The sequence below is a fragment of the Poeciliopsis prolifica genome, unplaced genomic scaffold (assembly GCF_027474105.1).
Source record: "Poeciliopsis prolifica strain line A6 unplaced genomic scaffold, Auburn_PproV2 SCAFFOLD026, whole genome shotgun sequence".
Classification (NCBI taxonomy): domain Eukaryota; kingdom Metazoa; phylum Chordata; class Actinopteri; order Cyprinodontiformes; family Poeciliidae; genus Poeciliopsis; species Poeciliopsis prolifica.
In genome coordinates, this window is record NW_026562401.1 from 3,296 (window position 1) to 26,320 (window position 23,025).

Sequence of the window (23,025 nt, forward strand, 5' to 3'; positions counted from 1 at the left end):
ATTAAAGACAAAGACGTTTGCTATTGCTCAGATTGGAAGAAAATGTATCACAAACAGCATGCGAATGATGTAAAACATTAGTAAGGATTCTTGACCTTTCATGACGATAAAACGCAGCTGTTGTTAAATCTGTATTTGTTTGTTCCTTTCTCTCCATAGAAACAGAAAGGGCCATTGTCAAAGGGTTTTATGTCGTCAATCTCCAAAGAGCAGTCTCCTTCATCCAGGTTTCCCAGAATTTTGGTCCGGTCCTTGAACTGGTCCAAAACATTACTGCGGGCATTGTGGTACACCAGACCCCCAGTTTTTTTGTACCAGATGCCACGAGTCAGGGGCTGATCCTCGTCATCCTGGAAACTGCAGGGGATGACCACACAGGACCGAGTCAAGCATTGAATCTGCGAGGGACGTCAGCAGCCAGGACGCGGAAAGCTGTTGGGGGGGCGAGAGGACCAGTTAAACTTAGAAAGGTGCTGTCAGAAAATACAGGACATTTAATACAAAAGACATGAAAATTATACAGATACACAAAACTGATAGCCTTAAATCTGAAATAATGCACAAAAAGAGAGAAAAATAAGCAGGAAATCAGTGTCTTATGCAAGTTGTCTGGTGTAAGGAAAAAGAAAGGTGAGCTCACTATCTTTCTCGTTCAGTTCTTCTTCAACCGGTACATATTCTGTAAAAATGAATAAATAAATGAATTTATTTTTGATTAGTAGCTAAGCAATAAACCCAAGTGAAAGCTATAAGTTTAACTGGATTAAAGAAAGCAGTCATTGTTTACTGGCCAACATTTTGAAACTGTAAATCTTCCAAGGCGTCTGGTGTCTCAAGTATTGCTCTGCAGATTTAAACACTGAAAATTTTAACTTCAATTCTGAGTTCTAATTTTAATTTGAACTATAGTGGTAAACAATGTGTGTTAGATGTAAAAACTCACTTTTTATCTGAAGAAGTGAGGAGTTTGATGTTTCTCCAGTCAGAAAATGTGCAATGCAGGTCAAAGGTTTTCCATTGTCTTCAAGGGAACCAATAAACGTAAGATTGGACTCAGTGGTATACGTATTACTGGATATTTTTTTGAGCTTTTGTAAATGCAGCATGTCTGAAAAGTTCCACTCAATTGTTGGTGTATTTGTCTTGCATTTGTAGGACACAGAACAAATTACACTCTTTGCCACTCCTTCTATTAGCTCTCCTGGAGGTTCAACCATTTTGATTGTTTCAAATGGGCCTAAGCAAAAAATTAAACTTTACTTGTGAAGAAAACTTAAAAATCTCATCAATTTAAACCACAACATGTATATTTATACTCACATTCAACATGCAGGAGGAGCTCACTTTTGGCACTTTGTCCACCAGGATATCTCACAGTGCACTCCACCTTCTTGTGGTCTTCTTCTACATTCCAAGTTCGTTCTATTGTTCTTTCCCAAATGCCGTCTGACAACAAGGAGTCAATGGTGCGGTCTGTTCCAGGAATGCCATTCAGAGACAGGGCAGGAGGAGCAGAAGAACATGTATATTTCACTTTACAGGTAACCCTGCTTTGAGCTCCCACCTTAGGAACATCAATGATGCTCATTTGGGGTTCTTGTGCATGGTCTATAAAGATAAAAATAGAAATATGTTAATCTACGATGATTCCAACTAAAATGTAGATATTTAAAATACTGGTGAAAGAGTGAAAGGAAAAGTTTAACATACATTATTTTAACCTAAACAACTTTAACTAGACAGACAGAAACAAGTTTCTTGCTGCAATGGGAATAACTGCACAAGATATGAATATTTGTCAGATTTATTTTGCTTAATCAAGAAGTTGTTTTCCCAGACATGATTTTGTGCATTAAGTTGTTATGCTGCTCTTGAGAGTTGGTAAATAAAAGAAATGAGTGTGTCTGTTGTGAAGTCAACCAACTGGACCTGAGACGAACAAAGAAGGATTTTATATATATATAAAGATTTATATATATATATATATATATATATATATATATATATATATATATATATATTATATATATATATATATATATATATATATAATCCTTCTTTGTTTTTGTTATAGAATCCTTCTTTGTTCCTCTGCCCCCGCAAGGAAGGAGGCAGAGGACTAGTGAGTGTGAGAACCATTGTCCAGGACGAAACAACTAAGATCCATAAATACATCAGGGACAAAGCCTCAACAGACAATGTGCTCAGTGAATGTCTCAGACAACAGGGAACGGAGGTTGAGGTGCCAGAGATACCATCATGGGAGGACAAGCCCCTACATGGGATGTACCACCAGCAAATAACCCAAGTGGCTGATATCAGTAAATCCTACCAATGGCTGGAAAAAGCTGGACTCAAGGACAGCACAGAGGCCCTCATCCTGACCGCCCAGGAACAGGCCCTAAACACCAGAGCAATAGAGGCCCAGATCTACCACACCAGACAAGACCCAAGGTGTAGGTTGTGCAAGGAGGCCCCTGAGACAGTCCAGCACATCACAGCAGGGTGCAAGATACTGGCAGGGAAAGCGTACATGGAGCGACATAACCAAGTGGCAGGCATTGTGTACAGAAACATCTGTGCAGAATATGGACTGGAAACCCCGAGATCAAAGTGGGAAACACCCCCAAAGGTGGTGGAGAACGCCAGAGCTAAGATCCTGTGGGACTTCCAGATCCAGACAGACAAAATGGTAATGGCGAACCAACCAGACATTGTCGTAGTGGATAAACAACAGAGGAAAGCCGTTGTGGTAGATGTAGCAATACCAAGTGATTGCAACATCAGGAAAAAGGAGCACGAGAAACTGGAGAAATACCAGGGCCTCAGGGAAGAACTGGAGAGGGCCTGGAAGGTGAAGACCACAGTGGTGCCTGTGGTCATCGGGGCCCTCGGGGCCCTCGGGGCAGTAACCCCCAAACTGGAGCAGTGGCTACAACAGATCCCAGGAACAACATCAGACATCTCAGTTCAGAAATGTGCAGTCCTTGGCACAGCCAAGATACTGCGCAGAACCCTCAAGCTCCCAGGCCTCTGGTAGAGGACCCGAGCTCAGAGGATAAGAACCACCCGCGGTGGGTGAGAAGGGAAATTTATTATGTGTGTGTGTGGGGTGTGTGTGTGTGTGTGTGTGTGTGTGTGTTCTTACCTGAAACCATAATTTTGGTGCTTCTATCCAAAAATGAATGTCCCTGTGAGTGGTAGGAGGTAATTGGGTTGATATCAACCCATGGATAGAGTTTATCCTCATTGTGAGACATATCCAGCCGGTCTATTTTAAGACTACAATTGCGGTCTGACACAGAGCCAATCAAATGTGTTATCCCATTATATCTGCTTAAAATATTTGATTGTCTTTGGTTGAATACGTCTGCGCGTCCATTATTTTGGTACAAGTACCAGACAACTTGGAGGCCACTCGGTTGGGCTTTGCTGTAGGAAAACTTGCAAGGAATGATGATACATGATCCTTTCATTCCTGTTACGCTTCCTGGAGTAGTGAAAGACCAGCCCAGATTGAGCATGTTTCCTGTAAAACACATAAAAACAAAACGATTTTGATTGGCCAGATTAGTTTAAGCCTAATTTTAACTGATTTGCCCTGGACAGACCATAGATTTATACATTTGAATGTTGTGTCTGCAATAGTATTATTTGTTGTCTTGGTGGGAAAAATAGTTACATTAACTCCTAAATCGAGACTTACAGGGTTCAAATGCCTAAACTGCAAAAACACAAAATCCTACCAAATAATTTTGGTCTAGTTTTTACTTCTAGTATCTTAATAAACCTGAAATAAGAGAAAATTAACTTACAAGTAACCTTTCAAGATAAAAGAAGTGGCATTAAGTAAATAATTCCTTAGAATTGGGGAAGAAGTACATGTTCCATTGGCAGATTATTTCACTTATAGCAAACCAGATTTGCCTGGATAGACACATTTTATCAACTGTATCTATAAAGATACTTTTTTCAATGGAACAATTTACATAAGTTAACAGCAGAACATGAGGCAGCCATGTATTTGTCAATTTTATTTACCATAAAACTCTCCATGTAAAATAATATTCAGTTGATGCGACATTCATCACTGAAGAAAATCTTTTAGTTCCATTTGTTATAAACTCAAAAGACATTACCAAATGTTTCATATATTCTAGTCCTGATAAAAAGGTACAAAATGTTAACTGTGATTGGTACTCACGTTTTACCCGTATGGTGAGGCTCTTCTGCTGAGTCTCTCCTCCAGGAAAGTTTGCAGAACATATCAGATCATTTCCATTGTCTTTAGCTGATGCTGTAAATGTCAGTGTGGAAACAGTTTTCTGCAAAGTCCCCAAAGTTTTAATATCTCTGGTAACTGGCATGTTAGAGTAGTTCCATTCGAGAACTGGTGCATTGCTGGAGCAAGTATAAGAAGCTTCACATGTTACTTGGTTTGGAACTCCTTCAACATATTCAACTGAAGTAGAGCTAATGCTCAGTGGTAAAATGGAGCCTAAAAACACAAGAACGAAAGGATGGTTAAAGCTTTTCCAGAAAGACAACCTAAGTTTAGCACGAGGGCGACGCTGATTTTGATCTTGGGAGTTATCACTCACAGTCTGCAGTTAAGGTTTCAGATGTTCTTGCTGTTTTACCACCTTTGTGCTGGACAGTGCACTCAATCACTTGAACGTCTCTCTCTAAGACTAAAGTGCCTGTTAAGATAGCTTTAGAAGTGCCATCAGATAGCTGAGTGTTGGAAACTCTTTTGTCTTTCATTGCGATGTTGAGGCTGAGAGTTGGTGGACTGGTGGAGCATGTGTGTTCAGCAGAACATTGCACTGTTACAGATTTTCCAACTTTTCTTTCTCCAAAGATTATAATTCGTGGTGGCTTTGGCTGTGCTACAAAGAAAATGTAAAAAGTTAAAAGCTTTTTCAACAACATACTAATGCACTGATTATCAAGGCAAAAAGCTCAAAACAAACAAACATACCAATTACTTCAATTGTTACTGCTGTGTCATAGAATGCATATGTGCTAGACCCAACATGTTCTGGATCCACCCAAGGATAAAGTTTTTGTCTGTGGTCGTTCCAGTTCACACGTTCAATCTTTAGAGAGCATGATTTTTCATATTTGGAAGTGTATACATAGGTTCTTCCTCTATACATGCTAATTACTTCATTAGGGTACCAACTGTCATAAACCAAAGGATATCCCCTGCTCACATACTGGTACCAAACAACTCTGTCTGCTCTTGTAGGTGGATACAAATTGTAGTCAAAGCTACAAGGGATAACGAGGCAGGAATTCAACAGTGCTTTGATATTTCTTGGCATGTCAACGCGCCAAGCTTGTATTGCCAAGTAAAGACATCCTGCAAGAGAAAAATAGTTGTAAGTCAAAATTACTGAAGTAAAAATTCATCAGTTGCATCAAATTAAGTATGTATGTAATGTTACACAATTCAAAAGAAGAAAACCAAAGTACCCAAAAACCAGAGGTGCAGGAGCAAATGTCTAAACCAAAACATCTTGATATAAAGGTATCTGAAAGAAACAAATGATGTGCATTAGTATTATTTATTAAAACAGCTTAACGCTAAAGATACAATAAAAATCTTTGTGCCATTTTCAAAATCAACCAAATTTTGTTTTACAAAAAACTTTTAATTTTCGTTTCATTTCTTTGCAGTTAAAATGTTTCAAGGCTGTAAAAAGACTGGTACCCATCTCACACAAAGTTTTCTACTGTTTCTTTCTGTTGCCCTTTTTTTGTTTCCTCCATCTTAAAAGCAAATGAGAAAGAGGGCTTTGTAGTGCGTGTCGTTTTTTGCATGCCTGAGCTCAAGTTACCAGAGCAGAAAGAAAATGGCTACTTTACAGCTACTTTGTCATCTTTGCATTTTTTACCCTTAACGAGGATCATCTTCATGTTTTAGACTGTCGGTTTCAAAATTCACATGAACAAAGAATAAGTTCACATAGCACAAAAAATGATTGATTCTCAGAATTCATCATATGAAATTATGAATTAATTACAATACCTCAAAAATGGAGAAACTCACTTTCTTGTTTACATTTGTTTTCAATTGTAAAAAATTAAAGAGAGTGATATTAAGTAATCGACATCACTTCTGTCTTCTCTACTTATTTAACACGCCTCTCATTTCTACTGTCTTGATCAAAACCTTAAGATCAGGTAAAGAATCTCAAGTATTTGCAATTGTGCTGGTGGGTCATTAATAAGTACTAAAAGTACTTATTAATGAGTACTTTCAGTACTCATTAATAAGTACTAAAAGTAAAGAAAAAACCAAACAAACAAACTGTTTGTTATTACGCAATAGAGCCAGCCCCACCCTAATCCTCACAACTCCTCTGGGCTGACCACTGACCAGCTCTCCGTCTAACGGGTCCGGAAAGTTCCCGAAACTTTCCGGACCCTTCTGCAGAAGGTCTGAGAGGAACAATCTGTCTAAGCTGGTGTCGAGAGAGACTCGTCTAGCTCTAAATACCTATTATCCAGAAGTTATGACCCTTTTCAGTTAAGAAGCAATCAGTTGAGTGGCCCTCGCAACTGCATAACTCCAATAACCACTCCTGTTAACAGTAGCCCTCTCTCTAAGAGTAACGAGCACTTGTTATCTCTCCTAACAACTTTCCCTAACTGTGCCATCAACTTACTAAAAAGGCTTTTTGGGGTGCAGGCAACTCATACCCAGATGACAGGGGATCTCAGCAACAGAAGTGTTAATGTCCTTGGGCAGAATCTTGTCTTGGTGTGGCGAATTCTCCTCCGAACAGGAACGAAGCAAAGTTGGTAGTTATCTTTGTGATCTTTGTCCAGTCCCCAAGTCCGCTGCAGCAATTCTTGAGATCTTTTGGGTTGAGTGTGGAGCCTCAGTCGAATTAGGAGCAAGAGTTGTTGCCTGCAGAGAATTGCGTCCCCTGTCACGGAGCGCGCATCACTCTAAACTCTCGCATATTGATGAGAAAACTGGCTGAAATCCGACCCTATTTCGCAAATTAATTGAAATAAATACTGATTTTTTTCACGTTTATTGAGCCATATTTATCGAACGTTTTTCAGACAGGGAATGCAAATATTAGCAGGCTCAGAAATGAAAATGCATCTCTCCTAGATTAATACACTAGACAGCTAAGCGTGACATAAAATGTTCTACATAATGGGCCTCGCTTTTATAAAGCTTTAAGCTATTATGGTGTTAAAAGAAAATCTGGTAATTTCAAACCAGCTGCGGAGAACATGTTCATCAGACACTGAAAAACGTTCCACAAATATGGCTCAATAAAAGAGAAAAAATCAGTATTTATTTCAGTTAATTTGCGAAATAAAACCCACAATTTTAGGGCTTATATGATTAATAAACGTGATGATGTTACGAACATCTTCAAAAGAATATCTTTCAGCCAGTTTTCTCATCAATATGCCAGAGTTTAGAGTGATGCGCGCTCCCGCGACAGGGGACGCATTTCTCGGCATAACAACGTGGTTCTTCACCCCAGCAAAGTGTAAGCTTGTCCTCCCTCTGGGTCCGTGCGAGGCTCCCTCGTTGGTTTTCTTGGCCCGCGGTTGCTCGTTCCACTTGCTGAAGACGAATAACCCCAGCTCTCTGTTTCTGCGCTTGTTTATACTCTTTACTGTTTACCTCCACTGTTGTGTATGTGGAACAGTTTACATGATTTCTCAAGCATGCTGTAATAAAACTCCACGTCAGTCTTTGAGCACACCCACTATGACTGTTCAGAAAGCATGTGATTACCTCATCCTGTATTTCAGGGGTCACCAACCTTTTTGAGACTGGGAGATACTTCAAGGGTGCAGAGCAACACGAAGGGCTACTTGTTTGATACAGTCTTTATAAGTCTTTATAAGTCTTTATAAGTATATATATATATATATATATATATATATATATATATATATATATATATATATATATATATTATATATATGTAACGGGTAATAGATACAGATGAAATTCTTGCTAAAATATGTTTTGTAATTGCCATGTGATGAATGGTTTTTGGCGCCCCCTACTGGTTGCCTATAAATAGAAAGCTAAACCGTAAATTCCACGCAGTCTGTTCAACGGTCTACTGTGGTAAGTCACCAAATTCAGTTCTTTTCTGAACAGTCATAGTGGGTGTGCTCAAAGACTGACGTGGAGTTTTATTACAGTATGCAGAGAGCTGGTGGACCAGTAGTGGAGCTCACTGTGCTAATTTGTGTTGACCATTTATTACAGGTAATTATGTTATATTATTTATTAGTAATTTATTTTGTCAGTTATGTTTGTCAGTTTTTCTTCAGTTGAGTTGTCGGTTTGCTGTATTTACCAGCTTGTCAGTTTCTTTGTTCCCTGTTTCTGTCATGAAGTGGTGAAGTGGAGATGGTGAGGCAGACGCTGGAGACCCAGGTAGGTGAATGGTGAATATTTAATGATGAAAAATAGTCCAATAACAACAACAAACAGTCAAAGACGTAGTCCGCGGCCAGGCAGCACGGCTGAGCGGAAGCCAGGGCTCAACGCCGGTAGCAACTGGTCATACAGGCGGCTAAAAAACACACAACGGCAGACAAAGGCAAAAGTACGACAATGACCCGACGAGGAACAAAGGACACAGGAGGGACTAAATACACTGAAGGTAATCAAGGGAACAAGACACACCTGGGAACAATCAAGAGGAAGACAGGACAACGAGGAGACTCAGGACACAGAAACAGAATAAAACACAGAAAAACACCAAACCTGACAGTTTCAGTTAGAAGTTACTGTTAAATAGTTTATTAGTTAAAATTGACTGCTGTCTATGTCTATTTTTTGTTTTTCTTTATTTATAGGAGATAGACCAGATTGTGTTAAATTAATTTTAAAGAAGTATTAATAATCAAATATCACTATACGATCATCTGTTAGAAAAATATGTTGTTAAGCCAGATTGTAATGATTGTTTGTGAGGCAGTCTGTTCAGCGCTCTACTGTGTATGCGGAGAGCTGGTGGACCAGAAGTGTGGCTCACTGTACTAATTTGTGTTGACCATTTATTACAGAAAATTCAACCAACTAGCCTCATCTGTGTGTATGACGGGACGGGCATAAGGGGAAGCTGTTACATTGGTGCCGTGACCTTGGACTTTGATTCCCTTTTGGAGTTTTTCTCTGTGATTCTAAATTGGCCACAAGTGACTGAAATAAACAAAAGCAAACTGATGGATTGTTGCAGTAACACCTGCAGCTGTACTGAGTACCTTGAAATTTTCCTTTAAATAAAACAGAAGAGTCATTGTTTTATTGCCTAACCATCTAGCAAAATTGTGGAAAATAAAATATCTTTTATGTCAAAAGATATTATACACACCCAGCTGTCAGTCTGAGGGTTGTGGTGGGGAACCCCAAAGCCCAAGTCTTATTGGTCAGTTTGGTTTTGTTTATTTCACGGCTTTGCGTTTTTCTGCAAGCTAAAAATGAACGAGTTGGGTTTGAACCTCCTGTTGTTCTACGTTCAGCCTGAGCTTCTGACAGTCTGCGCGGTTCTGGCGGGTCTCCGGTTTATTCGCTTTTTTCGTGGTTTCGCGAACCGAACAGCTGACGGGTCACCCGCTGGCTGACACCAGCAGATGTGGAAAAAATAAAGGTCCGACACAAAACTATCACTGCACCTGACCTGCAAGAGCACAAGCACCTCTCAAATGCGCAAAAATCAGCACAAACCTAAACCAATAGCAGCGGACTTTTTTTTTCCAGACGATGCTAGACAAGGAAGCGAAGCCTCCTCATGTGGTTCACGGAAAGAGGACGGTGTTGATTCCCAGGTTCAGGTGTTGCGATGTGCGCTACGAATAAGATGTTTTGGCACAATTTATTTATTTTTTCTTCACAATTTTGTTAATAGTAAATAGGGTTAAATATTAAAAATTCCAGAATTTATATTTTCCTTCTTTACTTAAAGGAAAATGTCAAGGTACGCAGAGTGCAGCTGCAGGCGCTGCTGCGCTCCGATAGTTTCCTGCAGGCGCTGCGCGCAGTTCTGCATGAGGAATATCGTCTGATTCGGGACCTCCAGATGAATTTATGTATGATCTAATTGTACTTTCAATTTTTCAAGATAGAAATACGTCAGAAGGAAGAAACTGCAGCATTCATCTCGGCTGATTTGTAAACAGTTAAAAAATATATAAGTCAGTTTTTTTGTTTTTTGTTTTCTTGGCAATTGGCTAAGGTAAACGCCAATTTCTTTAGCCCAAAGATGTTAATGCAGCTGATGTTTCTAAATAAAAATGTGTGAATGAACCTTGTTCAGTCTGTTTCCAGTCTTTATTGAAGTTGCCTGCAATTACTTTTTAAATCCAGCAGATGTCGCCATTAAGTGATACAGCAACACAGTATCGACACAATTTGGGAAATGTGCCATACACCCAATGAGGCATCATCTGCCCATCACTATCCTGTGCTATCCCTTCTCTCGCTCCACTCTTCTCTCGCTCCACTCTTCTCTCGCTCCACTCTTCTCTCGCTCCACTCTTCTCTCGCTCCACTCTTCTCTCGCTCCACTCTTCTCTCGCTCCACTCTTCTCTCGCTCTTGCTTACTGTTCTCTCTTTCTTTCTGCTCCTTAAACACCTGTGCTACCTTCACTGACCATACTCCTGTAGGACACCATGTTCTCTGACAATTCCCCCACAAAGTACACATAACTTATTTTAAACAATGCTAACATATTTTAATGACTACATGAACTTTGAAATGTTAATTGAAATAAAAAATAGAACAAATGAACTTATCCTCACTATTTCTTATCATCAACTTCTCTGAAGTTTGTTTCCTATCCTGGTTACACAGAACAATAACATGCAAGGAGAGAAGCATAACGTGCATGTAGATGCATATAGTGAAAAGTTCTTTAACCTGAGACCAGTTGTGCCTCGATCTGACTGTGCAAAGAAGAATGAAAATCATCATGGACAAAAATGCACCTCTTCTCATCAATACAGTAATTTAACATCAGTGTCAGAGGCTTCTTCAATGCAGTGGCCATAGATCACAAAAAGTCTTAAGGCTAAAGTTATCTTCAGTGACCCCTTGTGGAATTTTATACTATGACACAAAATATTAAATTTCCCTCTGGGTCAGAAATGCAGTGTTGTATTGACTTGACTTGCATTTGAAATTTGTGACTTTTTTTTATCTTGAATGCAAGTTTTGCCTGCTGTTTGTCTTTCAGAAAAACACAGAAAGGAGGAAAAGCCAAATATAAAAAGTAAAAAATTTATTTACCAGTTCTTGTCACAACCCTGTGCAGCCTTAACAATGGAGTAATAACAAGATGCTTTATACAGCACATGTTTTGGTCCTTGTGTGGATTTTCTGTTGTCTGCTGCTTCTCTCTTCATCCACTGGATGGTGTTAAGAGGCTGCTCCTTCATGGAGGACGTTCCTGTCTGGATTCAGCGCAGCTGTGATCAATAATCTCCTCACTTAGCAGTATTTGAGGAGCGGTCTGCCAGCTCTTCGATACCTGAGTGTTTTGTCAGTTTTGGTACTCTGAGTAATATTTTCCCGTTGCCTCTCTCTTTCAGGTGTTTTCTTGTGGCGCCTTGGATTTGACCCACTGGTTGCCTGAGCCCTTCTTCACCTCAGCTGTAGATTCAGTGACAGTTCCTGATTTAACGACTTGCTAACGGGCCGCCCCTCCCCTCTCATCACAAGAACTTATCTTACTGTTACCTGTCCGCCCTCCACTGCAAAGCCTCTTCCATCTACCTTTAAAAACTTTCAGTCAAGAACACACCTGTATCGTCACAATAATTCAGCTCATTAATAAATCGCCAACAAGTACAACGTAAGAACAAATACAACATTTTCAAAATATTATTTATCAACAGAAAATTTATCCTAACCAATCGGCTGTTTAAAAAAAATCTAATTACTTATATTGTTGAAACATAAAGTAACTGTATTAATTCAGTTTCATAACTTAGTGTTTTACAGCAGGGTCAAGTAAACTAAATGTTTTAAATTGATTTGAACATTTCTGTTGGTTGTATATGTTTATTTAACAGTGCACTAATGTTTAAAAGTTTGGTTTTAGAAATTGAAATATATGATATTATTGGTTATCTTGTCTTAACTCCTTGGTATATTTATGAGTAAGGCAGTTAGTAAAGACTTAATGAACCATTGGTTTCAGAGCTTTCACCTTTACAAAGTATTTACATCACAGACTGACCTGCGATCAGATGTGTACTTGCATATTTTGTAACAACTTCCCTTATTCTCTGCAGCAGAATGAGTTAATTCATCTGTGTTATTAAAATTATTTCTTGCAAAGTAATAATTTCTGTTTTGTTGCCCTAAGGTGGTTTTAGACAAACAATTGCAAAATTTGAAAAAATACATGAACATGTCACAATTTGCACCGAAACAAAAGGATTTATAGTTTATTCACAAAAAATGTTGAAAGGATTTCGCTACACCAACTTCTTAGAGTGTCTGTTGTTAGAGCATAAAGTGGTGCAGAAGTTCACACCACTTCACGTTCTACTCAGAAACAGTTCTATAAATAAAAGTCATGTCTTATGTGGTGAGTTAAGCTGACATCTTTACCACAACAATATTTTAACTCTTCTTTGGCTTCTTTAACATCCACAAAATCAAATATGTTGTTTTTCTTTTAATCCATATCCCTTGAGCTGATCACATAGAAATCTATGCTGTGAATGGCTTTCAAAATATTTTAAAGCTGTTTTAAATATGGTCAATCCATGAAATCTTCTTGATTTAACTTCCTGCCCAAATGTACAATTTAAAAGTCTGTGCTCTCATCTTCTGCATGCATCTTTGTTAAAAACCATGTTGTTACAGGTGCAGCAGTGGTACCTTTGCATGAATCCAGGATGACAACTCCTCCTGGAAGTTCAGTGATGAGGATGGGGCGTGCATTGCCATCCAAACCGCAGAGAAATGAAATGAGAAATTTAACCAGTGAATTGTCTTTTTAACTGTCAAATTTAAACATGTTTGAAATCTTCCTCATAATTTTAAATGTGTTGTTGAGCCGTCATTAAGATTAGGTCTGGTAGTGTCCTTTTGTTGGTCATGCTTGCAGATGATAAACATGCACATGTATGTGACGCAGTGGCTTTGAGCTTTGATAAAAGTGGAACGGAAACTAGACAAGTCATCTGTCACGGGAATGAAGAAGCTTCTGCCTGCATACCAAAAGTATTTCTTTCAACTGCAATTCACCTAAGAAGACAAGATGGGTGCCTCCAAATGGATTACCTTTTTTGTATGCATTTATTTGAAAGGTCGGGTATATTTTGTGTAATTTATAAATTGTTATAAATTATGAGATGCTAATTTTGCTGGTGTTGTTTCCCAAAATGTCTTTTCATGGGACTTTACTCTAGTAGAATGTTATTTATAAGTTACATGAAATCATTGCTTTGTTTTGATACTTTAATGCTTCCACTTACAGAGTCTGAAAGCAAAGCCTCGTCCTGGACATCCACATCTCCGGCCTCAGTCAAAGGGCTCATCGGCTCATGTGTGGTGATCCCATGCTCTTTTAACTATCCAGATCAAGGAAATAAATATGAATTCACTGGGATTTGGACCAATCCAAATGGTGTAATTTTTCACTCGGGCTCTGGAAAGATGTTACAGCAGTACCAGAATCGCGTTGAGCTTGTTGGAAAGCTGGAAGGGAAGAACTGCTCTCTGAAGATCGACCCCCTTCAGAAAAACGACGTGGGACCTTTTGATTTTAGAATTGAAATTAAGAAATACAACAGCTATAGCTACAAAAATAATATTGCTGTTTCAGTTTTAAGTAAGTAGCTCATTATTTTCCTCTTTCTGTTTTCAGTGTTGTTGTCATGTCTGACATTTATGAGCATCTAGTTAGTTCAAATAGAACATTTTACATTTGACCTTTGCACTTATTTGAAGGGTTTAACCAATTTTAGTCAAATTTGACCATATCTAAAAGTTTACAAATTTGTATTTTTGTGCACCATTGTACTTTAGTTTAGCTTAGAGAAAATGTTTAAGAAACAGAACATTAAGAAATTGCAAATAATTTTAAAAAAATATAAATTAATGTAAACAATTAGAAATGAAAAAAAAAAATCCTTTATATTTGTTTATGTATATGAAGCATATCCGTTTACATTACTTACTGATGTTAATTTAATTTATGACATAAAACCCTATTTTTTGATTTTAGACTACTCAGCTGATTAGTTTCTCCTTTTTTGAAAACTCAACAAGCCAAAGCATTTTAATGACATGAAGCATATTATAATTTACCAAATGAGCAAAATGCCCCAAATTAAAACTGGAATTAATGCAATATATGCAACAAATATGAACTTACGCTTTAATCTACAGTGACCTCTTGAACTAAATTTGAAATCATTCTCTTTCCATGTCCATCTTAAATGAGGCTTTGTTTTGTTGTTTGCTAAATTTGGGAAAGTTCATCAGAGACAAAATATATTTAGTTGTACATTAAATCAAGTAAAACCTTAATGGGTGTTATTTCATCAGGAGCACTAGCCTGGTCATTGAGTTCCTATATTTCACTTTATTCACATCTTGATTCACAGCAGTGTGAGTTTTCTCCCTCTCGTCTGGATTCCTCTATTTTCTATGCGATTAATCAGCGAACAGAAGGAGAAGCTGAGAGTGATTTTCTGCTCCGTTTTAGAAGTGTGTCTGTAATTTTAGCAATGGTAACAGAGGAAGTGAGCAAAGCCATTCAGTAGCATTAACAGATACCTCATTCAGTGGAGGGTGGTTGTTAACAGTGCAGGCAATTTCCTGTAAGCTTCATCACATCAAACTGGCTCATTGCCCTTGTCATTAACAATTGGGTAAAAGTTAAAACTTCAGCAGAGTTTATAGCTCCAGCAAGCAATTGTTTCTTAATAGCCAAGAGCCCTGTCTGAAAGAAACAAAGTGTCGAACAAGGATCTGGTTTTTGTACCAGGCTATATTAACACAGGATGAAACATTTTAATTTTCTCTTTTTGATTTCTGTACATAGATCATTTTAATGCTCTACTCTGATGTCTCTGGTTAACACAGGTGAGCCAAATCCTCTCCAATTCTCAGTGGAAGAGGACATTAGGGAGGGACAAAATGTGTCTGCATTCTGCTCTGTGTCTCACTCCTGCCCCGCCTCTCCTCCCGATTTCAAGTGGAGTCACCTCGGAGAGGAGATTCATCAGTCCCAACAGCTTGGCAATGCAGAGTGGAACACAACTTCTATTCTGAGCTTTCGGCCGACTCATATTGACCACAACAAGCCTTTACAGTGCACTGTAACCCTCAAGGGGGAAAAAGTCAGAAGAAATCCAAGATTCTTCAAGTAAAATGTAAGTGTCGATAAGAATGATTTTTTTCATGAATACATTTTGGATTTAAAACCAAATTACTTTGTTCTTCAAGTCACAAAAAATGTTTTTGGATGAAAAAGCCTTTTAAAAGAGAAGTGAAATGTACAGAACACAATATATGTGGCAAAGTTGCATTTTACTGCATGGTAGTTCTAAGAATTCACAGTTTTGCAAATTTTTTACCAGTAAATGTTTATCATGTCAATGTTGGTTTTTTACCAACCGGTAAAAGCCCAGTTGGCTAGTTTGTCAATAAACTAGTCAACTGGCTAGTTGGATGAAAGTTCATCCAACAAATTTAAATCAGCTAGGTTAAAACAAATGAGTTAATGTTCTGGTTCTCCACTTAAACATTGCGAGCGAAGAAAGCCAACTTTCAGTGATTCTTTGTAATTTTGTTTAAATGATGACAAATAAAACAGTTTTGCAAAGATCGTGACACTATGATTGTCATATTATCATGGCATGTTTCTAAGATGCTGTTTGCCTCTACATTGTCTGCAAACTGAACTACCAAATGAAGAGTGCCATTTCTGTAGATTTACTTTTTCACGACACTATTGTACCACATGCCGCCATAAACGATACAGTTGATATGGCAAGAATACATAGCTGTTTTTCTGTATTCGTGCAGATGCACCGTTGAATGTGAACGTTGAGTACAAGGTCGACGTAAAGGAGGGAGAAACTGTGGATCTCACTTGCTCCAGTGAGGCTCACCCTCCTGTCAGCCACTATGAGTGGCACAATGAAACTGGAGCAAAGATCTCTCAGGGAAACCTCTACATAGTGTCAAATGTTTCTAGAACCATTGGAGCAATGTATTGTGTCGCTATGAACGACGAGGGAAAAAATGTTTCACGGCCTGTCCAGCTCAATGTTTTATGTGAGTAAACAAATAACACACATTGCGACATAATATTGAATGAATATGAATTCATAGCTGATTCCAAATGCATTCTGGGATTTTTTTTGGCCTTTTACAGATGCTCCTGAGATAAAGACTGAGTCGTCATGCTCAGCAGAAGGCAACTGGGTGAAGTGCGAGTGTATTGTGGACTCCAATCCTGCCAGCACCGTCACATTTAAGCTTTCTGACAAAATTCAGCCTGGAACGACAAGAGATAAAAATGGTTTCTATACCATAAAGATTCTTTGGAAAGACATTGAGCCTTTCAAATTTGTGCAGTGTTTGGCATCTAACATTGAAGGGGAAGCCATGCAAACACTCTCTATACCTCATGACGGTATGACATGATATCAGATTTCAAGACATGGTGAATAAATTAAGCATTCATTGTTTGATTTCTGTCTTTACAGAGATGACGCTTTACATTTTCATTGCCAGTGGAGCAGCAGGATTCTTGCTGTTGGTTATACTTGTAGTGGGAGTTTGTAAGAAATGGTGAGTGAAATATAAATGTTGTTTGCTAAAGTAAAGAAGTCTGCAAACAATCAGTGTTACATGAGAAACAGTTTTCTTCTTTTTGTATTATACAATCTACATCACTCTATCTACCTTCCAGATACAATAATATGCATTTTAATGTAAATATGTCAAATATTTACAGAATTTTGAAAAGAGTGCTGCAAGGCACAGTTTTTGGCCTTATTATTTTTTGCATTTTCCAAATAGCACTTGAAAGAATGTGTACACAGCTAAAGTGCATTTTTATGTTGATAACATGATACATCAATTATTGCCATGAAGAAAGCAAATCATGCTGTTTTCTAGAACTAAACCTAAATCTTGGATGATATTGGTATTTCAGCTTTGGAGAAGGCCTTATTAATAAAGTATCATCCTGCAAAGATCTGGGTATTGATCGATAAGGTTGAAAAGTTGAAGGGTTTTAATTTGGCCACTATTTTTGAAAAAGGACCTGGGACCTGAGTGTCCTAGATTATCATTCAGGAAAAGCCTGTATAGCCTCAATCTATTTAGGATTTAGGCTGAATGGATTTAGCCTAAATCCGTTTAAAAGGCAAAAAACCCAAAAAAACAAAAATGGAGCTGGAACAAGTGGCTGGGGAGAGGGAAGTCTGGGCCTCCCTTTTTAGGCCCCAGATAAGCGAAAAAAGCTGAATGGATGGATGGATGGATGGATGGATGGATGGATGGATGGATGGATGGATGGATGGATGGATGGATGGATGGATGGATGGATGGATGGATGGATGAATGGATGGATGGATGGATGGATGGATGGATGGATGGATGGATGGATGGATGGATAGATGGATGGATGGATGGATGGATGGATGGATGGATGGATGGATGGATGGATGGATGGATAGATGGATGGATGGATGGATGGATGGATGGATGGATGGATGGATGGATGGATGGATGGATGGATGGATGGATGGATGGATGGATGGATGGATGGATGGATGGATGGATGGTCCATGACTGCTTGTTTAATGGGTTAAGAGTTCCTCGGCTTGTTTGAGAAAAGATTCTACGAACAAAGTTATGCACAGCAGACTCAACCTCTGAGAAAATGACTTTTATCTTACCAGCAGGGGGAAACCTAGAGACACTTCAGGATTAAACATGAGTGCCATGATGACAGAAAGGCCTCAGGAAGCACCAGAGAAGGCCTCAAAAAGGTTATCACTCAGCAAAGACTGAATTAAACAAACATTTCATCTTACTCATAATTATTTTCAAAACATCTGATTTGTATTCCCAGGAACAAGATTTGTGATGATCCATATACTTCTGATATTTATATGAATGAAGATATGTATGGAAATGTTGGAGTATGTATTTTTCTCCACTTAATTTTACAAATTCATGAGGAAATACAATAATTTTATGTTGTATTTGTTTTTCAGATTGACTGGGATGATCAAATATATGCCAATGTCTAACAAATAAAGGAAAAGCTGCAGCCTGTTTACCAGCTTGATGAAAAATATTAATATTCTGGTGTGTAATTAATGGTCTAATTATATTTTAAGTTTGTTCTGTGTAACTATTTTGATGTGTGTTGCAGATGTTCTGTGCAGATCCGTTGTGCAAATGTAATCTACATCTCAACTGTGTTAACCAGGTTAAATAAAGGAAATTAATTCTGTATATATTTGGGTTACACATAATCCAAACATTAGAGTGCCTCATAAGGCACTTTTGCTTGCAGCTATAACATTTCCAAATAAGTCTTGTAAATGCATGTATCAATAATGGCTATTAAACTGTTATAAAAATGTACCTAAGTGTATTTTTTATTATTATTCAAGTGGTAGGACTTATCTAGTTTCAACATACTGTGGGAGTGTTGCTATCTTTAGAATTTCCTCTTTTGGTTGTAAGATTGTGATATCTGTTTAACGTGTTTAAAAGTAAAACTATTCTAACAAAGTAGTTTAAAAGGATCAAATGATGATCCTGTAGTTGTTGACCTGCAAGCTTCTTAAGTGCAGATAAGTCAAACAATATGACTGTTCAATAATAAACGAAGAAAGTGTGGTTGTTGATGGGCATGCACTTTTGGTCAAGTGTGGAAAAACCCACAGTTGTGCATATAAGTGTGTTCAGAATTAACTCAGAAAGGGAAGTTGCTACGAAGCTCAGTGAAATTTTTCAAAACGTCAACATCTGTTACTCAAAAAGAAAACTGAAAAGTTTCAAACTCGTTTTTGCATTTGGCATTGCCGTCCATATCAGCTGAATCAAACAGCATACTTTATTGATAAATTCTTTATTGACAATGTTAAATGTTCGACTCATAAAGCAAGAAGTAATGTGAAGCAGACAACAGCCGCGTGGGAGAAATATTTTCCAGGGGAGATTGTTGTCAAATCAAGATGAGACGTCTTCACCCTCATCATTTTGCAGAGGCTCAGGCGTCTTTCTTCAATTATTTTCTTACAAGCAGAATCAAACTTATTGCTGGAGGAACTTTTGACATAGAGGCCACTCTATGCCGCTGTTAATCAAACAACTCCTGTGCTGTAAATCGATTCCCCCAGTGTTGTCCTCATCCTACAACAATAAACAATTGACATTGAAGTAGAGGATAAATTAAGTTTTTGCCTGGTGTTTTTCTAAATTAGCGCAATTATGCCTATATGGCAGCATGATGATACGAGACTGTGCTTAAAATGAAACATGAAGTGTGTCTTGGTTTCTGTAAATCCCTTTTCATCTGGTGCTGCTGCCGGAGCACCGAAGCATGCTTTGTTACCCCAGTGCAACAGAAACAAAGCATGCAAAGAATGAAGATCACCATGTAGAAATTAGCCATGCATAACTATGTAATATGTTGTGTGATACAAAAGCATGGAAAACAAAGAAAATAATGGCAACGTAATTTTTATTTTACTTCCCCTTTTTTCTTTTCGTCAGTGGAGTTGACAGACTACTTAAATATAATGCATCAGGGCTTTATCTCAACCTTTGAAAGACTATCATATTACGGTTAATAGAAAAAAGTTTGTTCCCGTATATATTTTATTCACATTTTTTTCGTGAGGGATTCTCCGTCTTGTAAAAATATTTAGTTGGCAGTGAAATTTACTCAATGAATCATGCAATGTAGATTTAAAGTACTATTTGAAGTGCTAAATTAAATACCCCATGTTCTCCATTCACCACAAATGGGAGGCTGCAGCCACAGCAGTTTCCTATTTCACACATTCCAGATAATTGAAACAAAAGTTAAGAGATAAAAAACAAAAAAATGTTACAATCTTAGCACTTTGATGAAAGCTTTAATACAAAGGAACAAGGAAACTTGTAGACTTTGGAGTATGATGTATATTTAATAGACAGTGTATGATCTTGCAGTTTATGAAGAGTAAAAGAAAAGTATTAACAAAATTAATTCATAAAACCTATTAGAAAATCATCAAAGGTTAAAAAAATTAATATTAACTTTTTTAAAGATTTATGTAAAGTTAAACTCAAAAGGTAATATGAATCAAAGCATGCAACAATAATCATGTCTTGTCTCTAAATGTTTTTTTTTTGTTTTTGTATTTTTTTTGTAGTTTTACTAATTCTGAACTTTTCTGTAAAATCACTTTGTCATCATGGCAGATAGCTCTAAAAAGATTGCTCTAATTTAATTAAATATTTACTCCATATTTAGTTACTCTTCTTCTTGACGGGAATCACAGAGCCCTTTGTCGTCTTCCTGCCGAAGAATGTCACCGTACAGATTATAGGCTTGTTGAAGTCGGATTCTTCAGGGGTAAAGGTGAGAGTCGACGTTGTTTTCCACAACCATTTATTTGCTGGTTTTTTTGACTTTGTTTCCCTTTTGCCATAGTGGTTCCAGGAGAATTTGGGAGGAGATGATGGACAGACATGAGTAACTGTGCAGGTGGCAGTCACTTTATCTTGGACTGCAACAGTCATGACGGGAGGCGCAGGAACTCCTGTACAATCGACAGTTTTCACAAAATCACTTGTTAAATAGTTATTCAAACATGTTTTAATATCTTAAAGTAAATGGTGTAGAATTACTGAAAAGGTCTCTAATAAACTCACGGAAGACATTGAGGGTGACCATATTTTTTAAGAAACTGTTGCTTTTATGTTGTGGAAGTTCGATTCTGAAGTGAAACGGACCAGTGTCGGTTGTTCTGACGCCAAACAGCTGCCAGCTGCAGTTGCCGCTTTGAAGGTAACCTGACATTCTGGTTCGCTTGTGGAACTCATCCGTTAGCTTCAAACTGGGGAAACTTGATGCAACAAGCGTGTTCCCTCTCTTCCAGAATCCCCGCCACCTGTTCAATATTTTTTTCGTCTTAGGATACTTGTATCTGCAGGGAATGTCCACACATGAGCCTTGAAGAACAGGGATTTTTGATGGCACTTTTATGGACCAGTCCTTGCTCGTGCCTAGAGATTCAGCCATCCCTGCAATGAAGCGTTAAATATTTTTCAGCAAGTAGACAGTGATAGAACGATGATATTCCATGAATTGCCATTTTAAGCCGAAGCTTACCAAAAACTATCAGAATCGGAAGCCACAATTTCAGCTCCATTATTAGCTGACGAGAAGTCTAAAAAAATCAACATAAAGATTAATAAAAACATAAAAGTCTTTAGTGAATTATTCTTAATGATGATCCACTCACCTTGAAGTTTCTTTGACTGAAATTAAATCTTGTAAGATTTCAACGTATCAAAGCCAAAGACTATGCCTCTGTCCAAATGTGTGGTGAGGGTGAGTCTTGTGCTTATAAAGCAAAAGTTTAGACCTTGAAGCCAGAAATTGTTACAATCAAACTTTCCCCACATCATAAGCTGATTATTATGTTACTTTTAATGTGCCTTTTCCAGAAAAAATATTTTAGATGGAGAAAAAAATAAATAAATGTAGCACATTCATTAAATAAAGTCTGCAACAATGTTGTGTTTGAATAAAACGGTTATGGTGTAAAATGAGTAAAAGTATCCTTCTTGACGTCTTCCTGAAAGTCAGCGCAGTGTACCCAGAATCAGGAGTGGAGCAATTAAATATAGGTATGCTTGACATCAGATCAAATCTTTGGAATGTTGATATTTTTTCTCAGTCCCATATGTTAAAATGCAAAAAGGAATATATATTTTTATTGCTTTTCCTTAAACATGTTACGGCTAGAGCCTTAACATGAAGAGATGGTGTTGCAAAGTTGCATTTTGCTGCATGATGGTTTTAAGAATTTACTGTTTTGTACATAATTTATCAATAAATGCATGCCAATGTATTGCCAGTTCATCCTAAACAAGAACTAGTTCAAATTCATTCAGCCAGATTTAATGTTCTAGTTCACCACCGAAACATTGTGAGCTAAGAAAGGCAACATGAACCAACTTTCATTGATTGATTGTAATTTTGTTTCGTGATGCTATATTACCATATTATCATGACATGTTTTTAAAATGCTGTTTGCCTCTACACTGTCTGTAAGTTGAACTACCAAATGAGGAGAACAATTTCTGTGAGTTTACTTTTTTATGACACTGTTGTACCAGACGCCGTCACAAATGATACATCTACTATGGCAAGGGTTTTTATATATTCATGCAGATGCACCGTTGAGTCCAAGGTCGACATAAAGGAGGGAGAATCTGTGGATCTCATTTGCTCCAGTGAGGCTCACCTTCCTGTCAGCCGCTATGAGTTCTGTCAGGGAAACCTCTACATAGTGTCAAAAGTTTCTAGAACAATAGGAGCAATATATTGTGCCGCTATCAACGACGAGGGAAAAAATGTTTCACGGCCTGTCCAGCTCAATGTTTTATTATAAAGTATGATCCTCTAAATATTTGGGTATTTATTGGATGATAGTCTGCCTGTTGACAATTCAAAAAAAATGTTGAAGGGTTTTAATTTGGCTACTATTTTTGAAATAGGATGTCCTCGATTATCATTAAGGAAAAGCCTGTAGAGCCTAAATGGATTTAAACAACAGTTTATAATCTTTTTTCTGACCCAAGTTAACCTTAAGGAGACAATAACATTAAGAGGATTCTATGTACACAGTCATGTCTAAATATTTTAAAAGTATAACTATAATTTTAAAATCATACCTTTATTTGGCCAGCAGGGGGAAACCTAGAGACACTTCAGGATTAGACGTTTGCCATGACGACACAAAGACGTCAGGA

At 37.8% G+C, this 23,025-nt stretch overlaps 3 protein-coding genes and 1 long non-coding RNA gene across 5 annotated transcripts; 2 read left to right on the forward strand and 2 right to left on the reverse strand.

The window, feature by feature from the left end:
- Nucleotides 1-385: 385 nt before the first annotated feature.
- Nucleotides 386-6,861, reverse strand: LOC129371236 (uncharacterized). The gene is made up of 10 exons (XM_055047729.1): nucleotides 6,709-6,861; nucleotides 5,479-5,537; nucleotides 4,982-5,365; nucleotides 4,602-4,889; nucleotides 4,205-4,498; nucleotides 3,149-3,529; nucleotides 1,321-1,608; nucleotides 944-1,237; nucleotides 641-679; nucleotides 386-432 (listed from the first exon to the last, which is right to left on the reverse strand). The coding sequence occupies exons 2-10, from the start codon at nucleotides 5,519-5,521 to the stop codon at nucleotides 386-388; spliced, it is 2,058 nt and encodes a 685-aa protein (XP_054903704.1). The 5' UTR covers nucleotides 5,522-5,537; nucleotides 6,709-6,861.
- Nucleotides 6,862-8,098: 1,237 nt separating this feature from the next.
- Nucleotides 8,099-8,801, forward strand: LOC129371448 (uncharacterized). 2 transcript variants are annotated; one of them, XR_008607149.1, is made up of 3 exons: nucleotides 8,099-8,116; nucleotides 8,194-8,260; nucleotides 8,363-8,801. It is a non-coding gene; the product is annotated as an uncharacterized LOC129371448 (long non-coding RNA). The 2 variants fall into 2 exon arrangements; XR_008607148.1 differs by having other exon boundaries at nucleotides 8,102-8,116; nucleotides 8,392-8,801.
- A 6,572-nt stretch (nucleotides 8,802-15,373) lies between these two features.
- LOC129371442 (Schwann cell myelin protein-like) lies at nucleotides 15,374-18,500 on the forward strand. Its single transcript, XM_055048033.1, has 7 exons — nucleotides 15,374-15,395; nucleotides 16,051-16,302; nucleotides 16,403-16,663; nucleotides 16,737-16,821; nucleotides 17,940-18,029; nucleotides 18,113-18,182; nucleotides 18,258-18,500. The coding sequence occupies exons 2-7, from the start codon at nucleotides 16,236-16,238 to the stop codon at nucleotides 18,291-18,293; spliced, it is 609 nt and encodes a 202-aa protein (XP_054904008.1). The 5' UTR covers nucleotides 15,374-15,395; nucleotides 16,051-16,235; the 3' UTR covers nucleotides 18,294-18,500.
- Nucleotides 18,501-20,363: 1,863 nt separating this feature from the next.
- Nucleotides 20,364-21,590, reverse strand: LOC129371344 (sialic acid-binding Ig-like lectin 16). Its single transcript, XM_055047905.1, has 4 exons — nucleotides 21,510-21,590; nucleotides 21,377-21,434; nucleotides 20,917-21,288; nucleotides 20,364-20,804 (listed from the first exon to the last, which is right to left on the reverse strand). Exons 2-4 carry the CDS (start codon nucleotides 21,414-21,416, stop codon nucleotides 20,512-20,514), a joined length of 705 nt encoding a protein of 234 aa, XP_054903880.1. The 5' UTR covers nucleotides 21,417-21,434; nucleotides 21,510-21,590; the 3' UTR covers nucleotides 20,364-20,511.
- Nucleotides 21,591-23,025: the final 1,435 nt, after the last annotated feature.